Raw genomic sequence first — 18,271 nt, forward strand, 5'->3', positions numbered from 1 at the left:
TGGTAACCAACGCTAATAATTTGTTTTATTGTATCATTGTGCTTGTGCTTGAATGATTCGCTTCGTGGATAACTTTTATGCCGAATGTAGTTACAATACCTGAAGGATTCATATAACTGATCAGTCATTTATGAAAAAAGTGGGTCTGTCCACGATGACGCCAACATTTATTCGTATTTTTTTGTACAGGGACAGGTAAAGATGAATTTTAATCCAACCTCGTCTTTTGGTCAGCTGACTTAACTGCTAGCTAGCTTGTCATTGGTTATAAACCCACAGTAAACAATGCGTCCAGGCTAAAATAACTATCTTAAGCAGGCGTTCACACACCCTTGGGCATAATCATATCAGCTTGAAACTGCTCATTTAGCAGCAGAAAACCGAAAATTAGCAGGGAAATGTTTAGTGGTAAACCTATGATGTCTGTCATATCGAAGAAAGCGTGTCGTTTCTTGCTAAAACTTCATGTGTAGCCAGGTGAGTAGTAGTTGTAGATAGTGTTGCATAATTACGGAAACGTAGAACTTAGGTGTGTCTCCCCAACAGGTATGTTGGTAAGCCCTTTGAGTCAACGGTCTGGTTTCAAGTATGAGTAATGGGTGCATTTGGGGAGGGGGTGTGTGTATGAAGAAGAAGCGTTTCGCTGGTTTGGCTAGTTTTCAGGAATATTCCCAGCTTCATTATAACAAGCTGAATATAACAGTAAAAAACATTAGACATCTCCGCTCGCATAGTATCCATTTAACCAAAGCTATTAGCTTAGTGTTATTAATACTGCAGAACTGTGAGATACACGGGAGTTGCCTTGTGTCAACAACGTGCTAACCTCTGTAAATATAGTTTAGTTGTCTACTTCATTAAATCATAGTATGAATAATTTTGAAAGACGGTGCAGAAATCAGACCAGCCAAGCAGTCCCACAATCTGGACAGGATAAAGCCAAAGGACACACAATCTGCGTCCTTCCCACTTCACCTGCATCAGGGCAGGACTAGCCAAACAAAAAGCCTTTGTTCTCAGTGGACTTAGTGCTATTCCACCTGCACGGTAAAGTCCACCTGAAACTATTATGGAGGCAAAATAAATGGCCCCTCCAAAATGTAGGGCAAGTCGGAAAGATGCTGTCTCCTGCCGAGTTTCCACTTTATTTTAGTGGAGTTTGTTAGAGTGGGGGAAAAAAATAGCATTTTAAGCCATCTTAGTTGTACAAACATGTGAATACATGTGCAAGACCGTCAGTGTTGTCTTCAACGGCTTCCTTTTTTGAACTTTGAACAGGAAAGTTAATTTGTCTAACCTTACCCGGATGAGATGTCCAAGAGGCGTATTTTGCTTGTAAACTTCAAACACCACTTGGCTCAGACTGTCACGCTGTGTTTAGCGCTGTTAACTGTTAACTTGATTCCTGTTTTACCTCTCCCAATGTGCAACACATTTTCAGGCAGGAGAATAAGCTTTTTCTGTGGTTTGCAAGTGGGATGGTATAGCAAGTAGAAATGCTATAAAATGTCTGTCTGCTCATCATGGTTATTATGAGTAATGAATGAATTGGGGTTTTTTCCCCCCCCTAACAGGTCAGTAAAAACATGTCATGATGTCTTTTTGAATAGGGTTCTAATATTTGTCTCGATAAAGCCGTGCAAGCTGCCAATGTTGCATCTTGTTCCAGGTTTTGTCCTAACTCAAAACAAAACTCAGGTGGTCCCCTAAATCTTCAGAAGAGCTGTGCACATTCGGGTTCGAAGCAGATCTGCCACAAAAAATGGTTTTGATCTTTAGACCTTCATCAGAGCAAATGTATCTCATAGCTAAAAAGGAAAAAAGGAATCTCATAGCTTATAAAGACATTAAAGAGAATACATATAGTGTACGCTATTAATTATATTATGTTCTTTGCAGTACCCAGGGTATAGAAGCATAGGAAGCTTTAAAAATTATTCTTAAAAAATCTGTACTGAAAGCAACTTTTTGTTTTCACTATGTTCTTATAACTTAAATAGCAAACTATTAATTGGTTGACAGCCTGTATCCGTAGTCCTTGTACTTTCCATATTAGTTTTAAATTCAGAATTTAAATTTAAAATGATATTCAGAAGTGGTGTTATGTTTATTGATACTGGCAGTATAGTTGTTCCATTATGGTAATAGTGACAAGTTGCTGGCAAGTTACATATTGCTGCTGTTGACGCCTTTGCAATGTAGCTGCTTGAACTAAATTAAATTACAGTAAATTGGTCCTCACTATTAAGGAAATGACTTCAAAGTGGCCAAATTAAAACATTACTTATTTTACAGACCTCATCTGTTTTTGCAGTAGTAGTAAATTTTGTGCCAGAATTCACCACAGAATCCCTGTATATCAAACACTGGCGCAGGCAGCGGCGAGAAACGAGCACGTTCCTTAATAACTCTATTTATGTTACGTGATACAGTTCCTCAGTGTGCAGCCTCGCCTCGTTTTTATACACGCCTGTCAAGTATTCTCAGACCTGGGGATGATGGTGACGACAATCTTTTTTTTTTTTTTTTTCTTTTTCTAGAATTGCTGACTCCCCTTTGAAGCTCAGTAAACACATTTAATATTTGACCATAAAATCAACCATTTGTATACGTGTTTAGGTTGAAATTTGAATGAAAATATGCAAAATTATTCACAAGAACACCTTTACATTGTACATTGCCATCATGTTCTCGGAACTCATGTTGTTACACATTTTGACCAGTCACCATTTAAGTGGGGCACTAACCGATCCATAACATCAGTGCTCTGACTCTCCCGTCATCTGTATTCTCCAGCAGCAGCAGCAGTAGCTGTCCTGTATTATTTGTCTAAGCTGTCATGTGTACCACATCTTGCTGATAATGAGAACGCGCCATTTCTGCCACCCCAGTTACAGTTTGCAGGGATGCATTAAACACAACGCTCTTGATATGGGTTTTGTTTTTATTCCTCTATGGGAATGTTTTGGTAAAGGAAACATAGAAACTGGGCAAGGGACTACCATTAAATTCTCCTTATGTTAGCTGTCCTGTCATGAGGGTTATGAGTGCAGTGCGGTTAGGCTCAGGTCAAAAATGGCCTAGTGATTCCTCAGTGTCAGTGACAGTAAGCGTTTTGCCCCCTCCTCCCTCCTCCCCCCTGTGTCCCTGTCTCTGATTACAGGAAAACGGGAGTGAATTGGTGGGAGACATGATATCCTGCCAACCACACCCAAAACTGACAAGATCTCGTTTCTGTTTTGTTTGTGGAAGGAAGCATCTCTAATGTTTTCTGTAGTGGATATGACAGGCTCCTCCTACTGCTCTATCTTTGTTAGCTGCATTCTTAGATCAAAATATACAGGAAAACACTCTCATGTGTGTTCACCAGTGCTCGGTCTTAGCCCAGTGTCAGCGTGACACACCTGATGGTTCCTGTTTCCTGCTGCTCCGATGCCGCCACCCTCCTTTCTCACAACACTGACTTGACACCAATCACATACTAACCCGCAGCGCACCGTCAAACCCTGACTTGTGAGGACTCGTTTACATCACCACAACGGAGAATAGCTCAGTGACGTCCACCTCAAGCTCACAGAGGGGTTTTATTCGGTGCCTTATTAACCGTGTGAGCGTGTGCGGGAGGTGTAGTCACAAGTGTTTTCATCAGTGTGATCAAGCCATGTGTGCAAGCCAGTTCTCTCAGGCTCGACAGTCTAACAGCAGCTGTCAAACAGGTTCAGCTCCACCCGTCTGAATATGGTTTACTTTCTAGCAGCATTTTCTGTCATCATGAATGTGACTCTGTGTGCTTCAAGTTTATGATCAGATGTCAGTCAGGGAGGAGCTGATTGTCTTCCTTTTTGTTTTTTTTTTTCCTGTCTTGCAGCAAGTGGTGGCATAGCTGATGATTGCATAAGTCCATAAGTAGAATGTTTTGGATGCCAGGAATTTCCTGGTCATTCATTCTTACTGAGGCTGAGGTACTACTCTAGCTATGTCTTGGAGAGATGCAGTCCATGTAGCAGCTGTACTGGTTGATCCACCTTCTCTTGGTTGTTATTGTCGTGTCCAGGCACGTTTATGGATTTTTTTTTTGTCCTCCATTGAATCGCTTCTCAGCTTAGATGGCTCAGATGATATGCTGGGAATTTGATGACGCCACTGAACCGGGAAAGATAACGCATGGCATCCGAGTTAACGTGCACAAACTTTAAACGAAGGACATTTGGGATGGTATATTAGACAGCAGAGACAGCACATTTAGGACTGTCTGTGTTGCTGAATGTGACTTTGTGACAAGAGTCAATAAGCCAGGGGAATTTGCTAGGTAAATACTGAAATGTTGCCTTATCTTGCTTAGAGATGAGCTCACTGCAGTCCAAACAGTGTGACGAAAGTTCAGTCATTTACCGTTGATGCTCAATACAAGTTCATTGCTTTTGTCCTGCCAAGTGAAATTCCAGGGAAAATCCATATGTGATGTCGAATTAGGGCATGTAACAGTGCTGTGCTCTGCTGAAACTGGCCTGATTAGTTGTGTTTCTGTGTCACTTTTTATCTGCCTTTGTTCTCCTGATTAACCTGATACTAACAGGTACTTCCCTGACAATTCTTGTTCAGCCTTGACTATGTTAATTTGCCATCATTTGGGGAATGATGGGGAAGTTTTCTGTTAATCTACGATGAGCTTAAATGGAACCTTTTTAAAAACACTAAGCACCAGTCAGCATATAACTTTATATGAAAACAAAGCAGAGTTTAGAGTTTAGCGAGTTTAGCGTTGTGATGAACTTGAACGTAATGTGATGTATGTCTTCCAAAACATTGTTTTTGGACATATTTTTTGAGACATGGTGCCAAGCTAACCAGTTCCAACTAAAGATCTTGAATCTTTAAGGGGTTAATTCCACATTTTGAGACATTCACCTTTTTTGTGTTTTTGCTGATAATTGGATGAAAGGTTCAGCACCAAATTCATATCTGTCCAAGATGGTTAGCTTAGCTGAGCTGAGCTTAGCATAAAGAGTTGAAACAGGGAAAACAGTTGTCCTGTCTATCCAAATGTAAAAAAAAAAAAATCTGCCTACAAAGACATCTAAAGCTCACTATTTAACCCATTATATCTTGTTTGTTTAATTTTACAGGGTTATATATGGCTAAGAGAAATCTTGTCATTGAGATGGTCACAATAAAAAAATTACTGAAGTATAAATGGATAATAAAATCATTCAGTTGCAGCACTGAATAATTGTTAGCTTGTGGCCATTTGGTAACGGTAAGAAAACATAGACAAGAACTTGGCCCAGATAAAATGGTGACAAAATGGTAAAATTATGATTTTTTTAAAACCCTACATACCTGAAAGTATTGGTTTAAGTGTAATGAATCTGACCAGGAATTTGGTGTCAATACCATCAGTTCCATCCCTGTCCCCGTGCGGCAGAACTCCCGCCTGCTAACGTGGTGACCTGGTCTCTGACAGAAGCCTTGCATGTGTCTCATTGAGGATAGAAAGGACATCTATTCAGTGCATATTGTTGAATCGTGATCCAAGTGGGCTGGTGTGCATTGTTTTGAAGTGCTAATTGTTGACTTGGCTTGTTGAGCATTCAGTTGTTTCTTCTTTTGGTCACAGCCAGACTCTGCAAGATTGCGAGAGGGGGAGTTTAATCTCTCTGTCTGAACACAGCCTTAAACATCACTGCAGTTCACGTAATTGTGATGTTCATTCCCATCCTTGGCCCTTGATAAGTAGCTGGTTTAGAAATAACACTGGAGTGTGTTTAATGAATGGGTAATTTGTGCTCTAATGTCTGTCAGGTTACTTGAAAGGCCACAATTAATCTGGTTTGAGAGAAACAACTGTGGGATTAAGATGTCTGAAAAATGCAGAGAGAAACTCACACTAGACATGTAGTTTGTATTGATGGAGCCCAAGCTTTCCATACTGGTTGTTGGCTTCAGTGTTTACATGCATGCATATGTGAGGGCTGTACTCCTGCTCTCGTTTTCCATCAGCAGATTCCTTTCGTAGCCCTTAGAAGCCGTTGTGGTTGTGAAGGAGACCTCCCACCCTGCCATTGTCAGCAGAGCTTATGGTTTGAGCTCCTCTTTCTGCTCCATTGCTTCTCTGGGGACTGTTTCTCTCTCTCTCTCTCTCTCTCTCTCTCACACACACACACACACACACACACACACACACACACACACACACACACACACACACACACTTACACACACACTTACACACCTGCTGCAACAACAAGCATGTTACTTGTTAAGGAACCTCTAGTTGTTTGTATTTTACCAGTGAGGGTCATAATTGTCTCATTGATCACATCATGGCTATTGGCCCATAGTTATATTGAGCTTGTATTTACATCTTGCCAAATTTTAGCGACTGTGTTTGCATACATTAATGTCGTCATAATGTGTTCAACAACCTTATCATGTTTATAATATATGAATAAAGCTAATTTAAATCTAAATAGCGGTGGGGCAATCTCCCCTGAGGTGAGGCGATTATCCCCCCTCTATGTGGCACATCTGGACAGAGGGGGAAATCATCTAAAACTGGTCTGACATTGACAAACTATAACATGAAAATGTGCTTACAGGTATTTATATAACATTGACAGAATAATATATACTTTGATATAACACTGAGCCATCATCACGAGTAGTTTTTATTTTTGATAATGTACATTTTTGTGTTTATTTATTTATTTATTTGGTAAAAGATGCTGGTACCACTCCTGTTTAGATCATTTTGCTATATCATTAACAACAGGAATCTTTCACACATGGCTCACCTGATGTGAAGATGAAACCGAGGGTGAAAAAAATCCAAAAGATGAGGTGTTTTCTACTGTTTTAAGATATCTTCTTAGCACCAATTAGTGTCAGCTCTATGTCAGAGTTATGTAAAATCCAAAATTCCAAATAAGTTAGGATGCTGTGTAAAACATGATAATTTTCTAATGCGTTTGTCTCAGAGGGGAAAACAGCAAATTTACAATATATATAAGTTTTAGCTCAGAATTTGGTGGCAGCAACACATTACAAATAAGTTGTGACAGGGTCAAACAAAAGACTAGGAAGCATGTGCACTGCTCTAAAACCACCTGTTTGGAACATTCCACATGTAAACAGTTTCATTGGTGATAGGTGATAGTATCATGATTGGTTATGAAAGGGGCATCCGTGGAAGGCTCAGTTGTTCACAAGAAAGGTTGCTTTCTGTTTTTGTTGATGTTTTACAAAGCTTCAGCTTTTTTTTTTTTTTTTTTAAATCCGTGGTCGTGGTCACCACTAATGTTAGCAAGTTATTCTGAGTGATTTCCTAGTAACACCTGATCTCGGCATTGAGTCAGCTGATTTCATGAGAAACTCCAACTCACTGTTTGCCTAAAGGTTTCTCTTGAAGAGCAGTAAAATTCAAATATATCTGACAAACTCAAACAGAAAGCTACACATGGTACATAAATGCATTGTAAAGGTGAAAATAACCATCAAGTGATGCAACAAATCTCTTTGTCCACTTGAGAAACTTGTCCAGTTTGAGTTCAGTGGGCCTGCTGTCCCAGAGCGGTGTTGCCTTTTTCTTTGAGGAAGCCGGAGTTGGAAACGTGTGACGCAGCCCGGGCAGTGATTCAGGACAGCTCTGCTGATATGAGGGTAATGACAGAACTATGTCTCGATTTGGACCCAGGCAGTTGAGCTGCTTCAGACGGAAAACTGTGACTCACGGCGCAGGCCTTTGTCATGGACTTGTGACACTGGAGATCGTATGTCTGACTGCAGTTATGAGTTTTCCTGTCCCTCTGTCTGAAACATTGTGCTCGGAGGTTTTTCCTTTTTTTTTTTTTTGACATAGCTTAGTGTCAGTGAAGGAGCCAGAGAGCTGAGGGCCTGGCATTCGAGCAGACACAGCACACAGACGGAGGCCTTTCTGCTGCTCTGTGGTTGAACCTTTCCTTCACGTGGTGGAGCTTAGTGAGTCACTCTCTCTGTACAACGTGTGCAGCTACCCGTTTACCACAACTGGTCTTACAATATTCAGTCTTGTCAGTGATTTTCTCTGTATTACTTCAAGAAAGAATGCAAAGACGTTATTTTTTTTTTATTATTTTTGCCATTGTTTTCCTCCTGCCCATTTCCTTCCATGTCTTTCTTTCTCTGAAGTGGCCTCTGTGGAAACTATCTGCATGTGTGACAGGTGTTTTCATCAGCTTGTGTGTGTCTGAGCAGCCAAACAATGGATTCTTAGTTGTGCCCTGACTGACCTCTGTCCCTTATCTATTGTTTGTGTGTGTGGAAAGGGGGGGGTTCTCTGGTTTGTTCCATGACTAGGGATGAAGTGGCAGACTCGTCAGAGAAAACACACAGTCAGCTACCTGAGGCTCCGTACAGTCTGTGGCCCTGCTTTCCACCGAGTCTTGGTGTGAGTGCTGAGGCGGGCACACATTTATCCCTCCACTCAAAGGACTAATCCTAAACATAAAACTGAAGTTCTTTGTTCTTTAGTGTTGCGGCTGCTGTCTCACTTGACTGACAATGGGTGAGCAGAGAATTTAAAAATTTTATCTTGCCGTGATGGGTTTTTACACCTTGAGGTTAGAGCTGCGACGCTTTATTTATCGATTAATTGACTGACAGAGAAGTAATAAGCAACTTTTATTTTTTTTATTCTGATAATTGCCTAGTCGTTTAAATTTTTTAGCCATGTGTTCTCTGATATCAGCATCCTACTCGTTTGATGTGAGTGAAGAAGAAGTCCTTCCTGAAGTAATCCACAGGAACAGTCACTGAGGAGCAATGCCTCTCCCAGAACCAAACGCACGTGAAATAGACCTCGTGTGTACGGAGTAGACTGTCAAAAGCGCAGAATGATCACATTACAGTGACGACATTTCTGATGCATGAAGACAATAAAGTACATGTGAAGAATATGAATGTAGGAGAGCAGTGTGTCACCAAGTGGTGCTAACACCATAAAGCCTCCTCTCCACTACAGTGACCTGAAAGAGACAATAAAAATAATCCAAATTTTGATGACCACAACAGTTGAGTGACACATTAATAAGATAAGGTAATCCTTTGTTGATCCACAAAGGGGAAATTCAAATTGGCTACACCACACTGTAAATAATTACTGTGTTCTTTTTAGAAAGCGAAACGAGATCTACGTTTAATCTCCCTCTGCATATTTCATACTCGCGATCAACATGTATAATTGAGGCTTTAATACAAGTTATGAAATTGGAACAATATAAACTAAAGGTTCTGTTTTAATATCTAGACCTTTCATTTTCTTGTTCTTTGACTGTAACTAATTGATGTCCCTAGAGTTAAAGTGTGTAGGTCTTTTCAACTCCTCGTCTCATACTCATCCACACAAAAGCTGTACACGTCAAAATCGACTATTAAACACATCTTCAAGGGGAAAAAAAAAACCAAACTTTTGATAAGTGCCATTAGACAAAATAAAAGGTGAACTGGAAGACTCGCATTATAACACTGCTCATCGTGTCCTCTGTCTTTGTCCCTGCAGCGTCCGTCAGTGGGCCCACAGGCTCCACGCTGGTGCTGAGACAGGATGAAGAGGTTCAGGCGACACGGCCAGGAGTCCCAGAGAGATCGACTCAAACAGGAGCTCTTCCACTTCAACAAGGCAAGTGGAGCTGAACACGTCACGCTAGCTGACAGACAGGACAGGAAAGAAAGTGAAGGCAAAGATCGTATCAGCAGACTCTCCAAGAGTTCATCTGGCCTAATTATAGTTTTGCCATGTTTGCCATTCAATTGCTCTACAACCAACATCTTCATCATGACGTCAGCGTACTTGAGCTGTTCCTCAGTGTTTGCATTTGCAGTGCAGAAAGCTAAAGGGCTTTGTCACAGTCTGAACAGGGTTGACTAAGTTAGCTGGTGTTTAGCAGTGGCCTCTCAAGCTACTGTTTTTGTCATTTTGTGTTTACACCTACACGCCTACTTTGGCCTGTTTAAAGAAACAAAGAAAGAGACTGTGGTCACATGTGAGGATGCACCAATTTAGCAGTCTGCTATTGGCCTTTCACCAAATCAGTTGTTGTTGTTCTCAACACCAGTATTGGCCCGGGATTTCAATTGGCATATTTATTTTATGGTTGTATTTAGTATTGTATTAATCAAGCTATTGTCTTAGGAGTTATTTATACCTTACTTGTTTCTTCTGTATTATTTCTCATTATTTTGCATTTTGAAATTTATTCTACATTTTTTATTTTTAATCATGCTACTTGTAGCGTTTCCTGCATATTAGAATAGCGTTTCCTCAGCTCCTGTTTTATTGAGTCCTCTGTTTATAACCTCACTACAACTATAGTGTGTCTAAGACATGCTAAATATGCTGACATGCTAAATTGAAATTGAAATTAAATACAATTCGGTGCACCTCGTTTATGTGAGCTACAGTTGCGTGTGGAAAAAGAGAGATTTTGTGTAAGGTGTAGGACCAGATTCAGTGCTCCACCATGAGCAAACTTTGGATGGCCCTGCTTTAATTGCTAAGCACTGTTACTGCAATCATGGCTGAATCCAGGGCCCGGATGTGCAAATACATACGCACAAAAAATATACACTCTCTGAACTAAGATTGCGTGCACTTTAGCCCAAATATACACACAGTTTTCAAGAACAATCTGAGGCCTTGATGATGAGCAATGAAGGTTGTCAACTAATTTTGCTAGTTGTGTATGGATTTTCCTTTAGGCCTTGATGTGCTGTGCTATAAACTAAGGCACTGATTACCTTTCTGACTTTGATGATGGGGTGTGGTGTCACAGCTGATAATGCTTTAGACGTCCATGCAGTGAATTAATGATGAATCGAATGCTATAAATAGTCTAAGCTGTGGGTTACAGTCATGTGTAATGGCAGCGGCTCTTGCCTCGTTGGAGGACAAACACAGTTGATTAAAGTGCACTCCTCCTCCTTCTTGGCAGAGTATCGCTCAGAGTTATTGATACACAGACGTGATCAAGGCTGTGTCTACATCTGTTTCTGGCCAGAAGGGCTGAGAGATGCTTTATGGGCAGCTTTAGAAATCTGACAAGGAGCATATGCTTTTAGACACACAGAGGTTCATACACCTGGTCCCCGGAGTAGGGTTGCAGCATTAGATTTTTATGGTACGTTAACCTTTTCCAAAAGTATCACAATTTCACTGTATAAGGTATAGAAGAATAAAAACAAAGGGGGGGATTTTGCTTGAACAAACGCTTTATTTTAATTTCACAAAGCATTGTGGCCTGAGAGACATGAAACTCATACAAACTTGACATACATATCTTTTTTTTTTTCTTTTTCTTTTTTTTTTAACCATCAGTTCAGTGGTACACTGCCACCTCCCCACCCTGGAGTATATTACACGTGTGCAGAAACGGCGTACTGCGGTCAGGAACAGCCCTACTCTGTGTGCAAACAGCTGAACGCGCTATAAAAGAACTGAAATCTTGATTATTATTGATGATTATTTTAACTAACTAAGTTCTCCTGCAATACACAGCTGCATCACATGAATAGTACTGTACATTTTCACTCGAATGATGACAGAGGGTGCATTCGAGACAGCATTCAATCTTATCTGTCATCCTTCCTAATTCTTGTCCACCTGCTGTTATCTGCACTGTGTTTTGCTGCAGTCTCCTGTCTCTATCCTATCCTGTCATTGTCTCTGCTATCACAGCCCCGTCTCACCCCAATCCTCCGTTTGTCCTCTGTGTCCTCCTCAGACGGTGGAGCATGGATTCCCCCACCAGCCCAGTGCTCTGAGCTACAGTCCCTCCCTGCAGCTGCTGGCCATTGGCACCCGCTCCGGGGCCATCAAACTGTATCCTTCACTGTACCTGTGTGTAAATGGTTGTCAGGAGGAATCTGGGTGTCGTGTTTGAACTTGAGCCAGGCAGAGGTAATGAACGGCTCTGACTCTGCTAAATCCTTGTCTGCGGTTCGCATGGGCATCTGGTTCAGGTATTTCATTTTCCCACGCTGTTGCTCAACACCGCCTGGCATTGTTAGGCGGTGGAGTCTGTGTCACCGTAGCTTTTCACGCAATTGTGCTTGTTGACAGTGCTGCGGAGCCAGTCGGTACACTACTCCTCTTTGACACAGAGACACTCGCTGGTTTTGATAACCACGGTACCTTCCCTCACTAGGCTAAGCCATTCATACAGGGCAGCAGATTGTTCAGGCACAGAGGCCACAGAGAAAGGAGAATCTGTGAGTGAACATTATGAGTCAAAGTGCAGGGTGCTTCAAAGAACAGAGCAGCTTCTGTTGTTTCCATGTAGCTCGCAAATCATTTAATAATGAGGCTTGAATCAGTGTCCATGGAGACGCTGTTGTTTCTCCACAGGGAGGTCGGGGTCAGTGATTTGCTCATCAACACTTAAGCATATTATATTAATAGCTAGCTGTCTTTAAGTTTTAGCATGTTTACTTCAGAAGATCAACCTGTTACAAGACAATGTTATTCATGCCAATACGTTTATCTGTTATATCTGAAACTGCTCTTTCAAGTTGTGATTTTTGATGGAACAGCAATCGTCCGTCCTGAGACTGACTAATCAGATCACTGGAAAAATTAAGTCATCATTTCTACAGGATCTGACATGGACAAAAGTCATGAGTTTACAATAAAGTGAAAAGTATTACAAAATAGTTGAAACATTTTTGCAGATCAGTAAAATTGCTTTCAATAATAATGTAAGAGAGAAAGCTACCCATAGACAGCTATGTGTCCATGTGTTTAAATCCAGCGCCGTTATCATTCATGTATACTTGCCTGCAGTCTTCTTCACTGCCTTTGTTGGCACATTTCTGCATTACAGCCATCTGTAAATTAGTACTTGTCAGTAAATCATATTTTCATTGTCATTGCTTTATGAACACGCTGCAGAAGACTGAAAAGAAAAGAAATGTGTAATGAATTAAGTCTTTTTTTTTATTTACACACACCATGCATTCACACTCGCTGCGTGAACATTTGTCCTGTCAGATAGAGCCCTGGATACATGGGCTATGCATTCACACTTGTTTGCTTGTCTTATTTTACAAATAGAGACGAGGCCTCAGCTAGCCATGAGCTACCTTCACATTAACTAATGTCCGTTTGATGATGACTGCGAGGTTAGCTAGCACGATGGTCGAGGAAGGAGAGAAGAGAAGAGCTAATATGAGCACTTCGCTGTTTGTCTTTTTATCACATGCCATCGCAGCATTGTGTCACCGTTTCATACCGTGTGATATTATGTCACTGTACTCAGCCAATCACGCACTGTGATTAGCTTCTAAGCAAAAATGCAGCCTCTTTAATGTGAGCCTGCTCATGGCTTGATAGGAAAACCGAAAGTCAAGCGAACCAGTAACCTGCTGGCTGCTGCCCGTCATCCACCAGTATCGCCACTGTTGGAGTCAGTGATAAAGTTGGATTTCCGTCCTTGTACCATCTGGTGTCTTTTAGCACTTGCTGTGAGTGTGTCTAATAGGACTCGGACTGTCTATGATAAATCCCGTCTCTCCTTGACCAGTGGTCAGATATGGAGCTCCAGGTGTGGAGTTCATGGGTCTGCACGATGAGAATGCTGCTGTTACACAGGTGCACTTCCTCCCTCACCAGGTACAGTCTGAGAGCTTTCACAACACACTCCCATCAGCGTTTCTGCTTTTTAAAGTAGCCACACTTGTTAGTCATTGATTTTAATTGTGGCTAATGTTCAGGTTGAACTTGTTACTCTGCTGGATGACAACAGTCTGCACATGTGGACTTTAAGAGCCCACCAGGGACTCTCTGAACTTCTGGAGATAGGACGCTTCTCTCTCACTGGACCACCTGGGTAAAACACACTGATGCACACATCCACCTGATGCTTTTCAAGAGCAGATAGTTTTAAGGAATCCTTGAGAAGTTGAGAATTTTCTCGTTTTTAACATTTTATGTGTCAACCAAAGCATATTAGTTGTGATCTCTGGGCTGTAGTTTCTTTCCTCCCAGAAGTCTCTGATCCAAAAGTCTTTTCAGTCTGAGCTGATCAAACCTCCAGCCTGGAATGATAGGAACACTGTCAGACACTGCTTGTTGCCTTTATTAGTATTAAGATTTGGAATGGGGGTATTTTGGTAATTGAGTTCCTGGTGCTACTTTATTTTTATTTTTTTTCTTGGCCCTTTTTGGAATCCCATTTTCACAAGAGATGGGATAAAAATGAAAAAAGATCCTTTAACTTATTATGATGACAAGCTTTTGTTACATAATTACTTAGTATCTCAAAATAATGATACACTTTCTAAAAGTGAATTAATTATCACTTTATTGAGCTACTGATTCATTATTTTTGAGAAAGCTTCTCAGTCTGATGACTTAGAAGATCTTTCTTTCATCACACTGGGGGAAATGGGTTTCCATATTAGTACATACCGAACCCAGTTTTATAAATACCAAATAGACATTCTCGACACAGCAGCTGCAACAATTAATTGATTAGTTGATTGTCATAAAATTAATCAAAAAAAAAAAATTTCCTGGCTCAGCTTCCTAAATCTGAGTATACTGGTTAACCTAAATATGCTTGGGCTTGGGACATTATGCTGAAATAAATGTGAAATAAATATATTATAATGAACGTTTTTTTTTTTTCAGTATTTTTGACATTTTACAGACTAATTACAACTACAATCCATATGGCTGCAGCACTACTCTAAACAAACAGTAGCTGCCCGTCATTCCGCCAGTTGATCTCACTTCTCTCATGTTCTCCACCTCAGCGCCCCTCCAAGTGTGACCAGGGTGACGGCAGTGCTGGCCCACTCCTCAGGGGAGCTGCTGCTGCTGGGGACAGAAGGAGGACATGTCTTCATAGTTGAAGTCCCGGGCTTTAGAGAGCTTGAAGAGAGAAACATCAGTCTCGACCAAGTGGCCAACAGGTATGCAAATAACAACACACCAACACTAATTAATTGAGATCAGTTTATAGAGTTTTACATTTGATACTGATCATCGTCAAGCTTAATTGCATCTATTTTAGTTCAAATTTGTAAGAGACTGCAACGTAAAAGAGGAATGAAGTCCTTTTGTAGGCACTGATTGTGAATTTTTCTATTTATTTTTCTGGTCAGGGAGTTGAAGCTCTGACACAGGGAAGGGTAATTTATCTTGGTTGATTATACAATTTATTCAGATTATGTAGTTAAAATTTGCAAAGCATCAAGCAAAATTCTAACCAAACTTTGAGTTTGACACAGTCCCCTCAATAAGACAGTACCTCAAGAGACATGAGCATGTAGCAGCTAAGTAGGAGGGTGCAGACTACACTGGAAAGTAAACAGGCACAGTATAATCTGGTGATACTGTCTGCCAAACCAGAGATTTTTTTTCCCAGAGTAATCGTAGAATGGGATAGTAGAGTTACATAACTGAAATTCAGAGACCCGCAAATGTGTATTTGGGCTCAAAGTTCAGCTCTCAACTCGGGCTGTTCTAGCTCGTTGCTCTCTTCATTGGAAATTATGGCCTGGCTCTTGGCAATGTTAAACACGTGCTTTAGGTGTCAAAGCCCACTGAGAGTCTGGTTAATCCAATCTTGGTGACAGCATGTTTTCCCAAGAATGAGATACGAGGTCTCTTGTATTTTACGATCCCCGAACGGTGTGTACCTCCAGAGTAGATTCCAGTTAATGGTGGAGCTTTTTACGGTTTGTTCAGACAAATCTTTTCTTGCTGGCTTTAAATTGTTGGACTTACAAGTCAGTGATTTACAACGAGATGCACTCAACTTAAATGCACAGGCTTGAAAAACACCACAAGCTTATATTGATACTTGGTAGCTTGGCTTTTTGTATCATCTGGTGTTTTTTTTTTTTTTGTCTCAGATGGATTGACCATAAACAACGTAAATGTGTATTGATCTTTTGGACTAAACAGCTGTCTCACACCACACACACACAATGCATCACTGTGTCATCAACAAATCAGTTCTGTGCACGCTGCCTCACAGCCCACACAGATCAATAATGAGGTTGATTTTTCTGTCTCCAGTCTTTCCGTTGTCTCTCACACATTCTTTCCTCACTCTGCTGTCTCCTACAGTGTGCCAGATGACTACATCGGCCGCAGGAATCTAGAACACGTAGAGGCCTTACAGGAGAATCCAGTCAACCCGAACCAGGTTGTTATTGGCTATGGACGAGGTCTTATGGTTATCTGGGATCTGGAGAAACAGTGTGCCCTCCAGCACATCCCTGCCACACAGGTAACTGCACTGTAGCTCAGTGACCTGAACGCAACACACACACCAGTCCAAAACACGATTCTAACGAGCACAAATCTGAATATTTGCCTTTCCATGTGACGTGGTGTCACTGTAGCAACTGGAGAGTGTGTGGTGGACAGAGGACGGACGCTACATTCTCAGTTCGCACAGTGATGGAAGTTACTGTCGATGGATGGTGGGTGGAGAGGACATGAACGAGGAGGAGGAGGAGGAGAAATCAGACATTCCTTACGGTGAGGATAAACAGCTCTCCTTCACCCTGCACATTTGTCTTTCCTGTCAGTATGAGGACTGTTTTCACCAAGGTGTCTTTTTACCGCTGCAGGACATTTCCCCTGCAAGGCCATTTCTAAAATAATTCAGCTTCCTACGAAAGAAGGGTGAGTTCACTTGTTTGACCAGTGAGATCAACATGTGACATCTGTTATTTGTCCTCCCTCAGTGGAAGTAGCTCTGATGTTTAACTTTATTTCCCAGATGCGTCACATGACCCATTGTTACACATTAATCTCTGTGTAAACTGAGCTGAACTGAACTTGAACCTGTGTGTGTGTGTGTGTGTGTGTGTGTGTGTGTTTGTGTTTGTGTCTCAGGCCTCCGTTCCTGCTGTTCAGTGGTGGTATGCCCAGGGCCAGTTACGGGGACAGACACTGTATTACAGTGATCCACAGTAAAACGCATGTGGCTCTGGATTTCACCTCCAGAATTATCGACTTCTTCGCCATCAGAGAAGGGCCTCAGCACACAGGCAGGGGAAACACACCAACACAAAACTGGAATATGGCTCACATGTACAGTTATGGAAAGGAAGCTATTCACAAAGTTATTACTAAAGAAGTCAGATTCAGATGTCCTTTGTATTCCTCCTGTGATTCCTGTGATTGAAGTTATTTCTGCAGTAATCCAGCCTCACCTGAGATAACCCTTTGGTTAAAGACAACAGGCAGTAAAACTACACACTGAATCTTTTTGAAAGGATGCTTTAGGTTCATATAAGAATATTTTTAAGTGCTTTAAGGTCAACTGGGACAAATAAATGCCAGCCTCTCCTCAGTCAACACAATAAAAAATAAAATTCATTCCCACCACCAACTGTCCTTATGTCTCATGACAGTGTGGTAAGCAGTCTTGCTGTCCAGTTCATTCTTCCTTGCAGTGCAGCTGGATTTATAAGATCACGAGAGGGTTTGTGTTCTGACATGTGAACGCACAATGCCTTCTGTAACTCGATCGTCCTGGGGGAGAGTGTTTAAAAGCCTGGAAATGTGAAATCTGTTAGAGCAGACATTTTACTTTCAAAGAGATGTTTTATATCATTTAAATTCAGTCCTTAATTTCATGTGCTTTGCTAGACTGCAACCTCAGACACTGGAATAGTACTGTGAAGTCTGGACAAATGAGGCTAATTATCCCAGGTCATTCATATATATCTCAAAGTACTGTTATTTCTCTGTCCTGTCCTGTGCAGGAGATCCCAGTGCACTGGTGGTCTTGGTAGAGGAAGAGCTGGTAGTGATCGACTTGCAGACAGAGGGCTGGCCGGTCATTCAGACGCCATACTTGGTTCCCCTTCACAGCTCAGCCATCACCTGCTCCCACCACGTCTCTGCTATCCCCCTCAAATTGTGGGAAAGGGTCATTGCTGCTGGAGACCTGCAGAAAACACACTACTCCAAAAGGGTACACACCAGCATCATTATCTTATCAAATAACAGTGGACTTGAAAGTAGATCTCTTGATCGGGGCGGGTGGGGGAAAGAGTTCCAAAAAAAATAGTTCCAGTGAATTTGTCAGTTTTGCTCATGTTCTGACTAGAACCATGGCTGTAAATAGACATTTTGATTTTCCATCTGAGTGTAAGATTATAGTGATCTCTAACATTTTGTTAAAATACATGTTTGTGTACTGCAGTCTGAAGTACAGTATAATGGTACGTCTGATGAGGGAGTTTGGCACAGCACCCAAAGTACAAAACTTGT

General features: G+C 41.3%; 1 protein-coding gene across 5 annotated transcripts in view; it reads left to right on the top strand.

Annotated features, from left to right (window-relative positions):
• Positions 1–18,271, top strand: part of llgl2 (LLGL scribble cell polarity complex component 2) — a 29,220-nt gene that overhangs the window by 752 nt on the left and 10,197 nt on the right. For 4 of the 5 annotated variants that reach the window (XM_046377957.1, XM_046377959.1, XM_046377960.1 and 1 more), the window contains exons 2-11: positions 9,536–9,655; positions 11,757–11,854; positions 13,561–13,642; positions 13,744–13,859; positions 14,788–14,946; positions 16,109–16,271; positions 16,387–16,525; positions 16,618–16,672; positions 16,886–17,040; positions 17,761–17,972. In XM_046377957.1, the coding sequence (XP_046233913.1) occupies positions 9,581–9,655; positions 11,757–11,854; positions 13,561–13,642; positions 13,744–13,859; positions 14,788–14,946; positions 16,109–16,271; positions 16,387–16,525; positions 16,618–16,672; positions 16,886–17,040; positions 17,761–17,972 (1,254 nt within the window). In that variant the 5' untranslated portion in view covers positions 9,536–9,580. Of the gene's footprint in view, positions 1–9,526; positions 9,656–11,756; positions 11,855–13,560; positions 13,643–13,743; positions 13,860–14,787; positions 14,947–16,108; positions 16,272–16,386; positions 16,526–16,617; positions 16,673–16,885; positions 17,041–17,760; positions 17,973–18,271 lie in introns of all 5 variants that reach the window. The other variant, XM_046377958.1, reaches the window with a different exon arrangement.

The sequence above is a fragment of the Scatophagus argus genome, chromosome 21, assembly GCF_020382885.2.
Source record: "Scatophagus argus isolate fScaArg1 chromosome 21, fScaArg1.pri, whole genome shotgun sequence".
In the NCBI taxonomy this organism is placed as follows: Eukaryota; Metazoa; Chordata; class Actinopteri; family Scatophagidae; genus Scatophagus; species Scatophagus argus.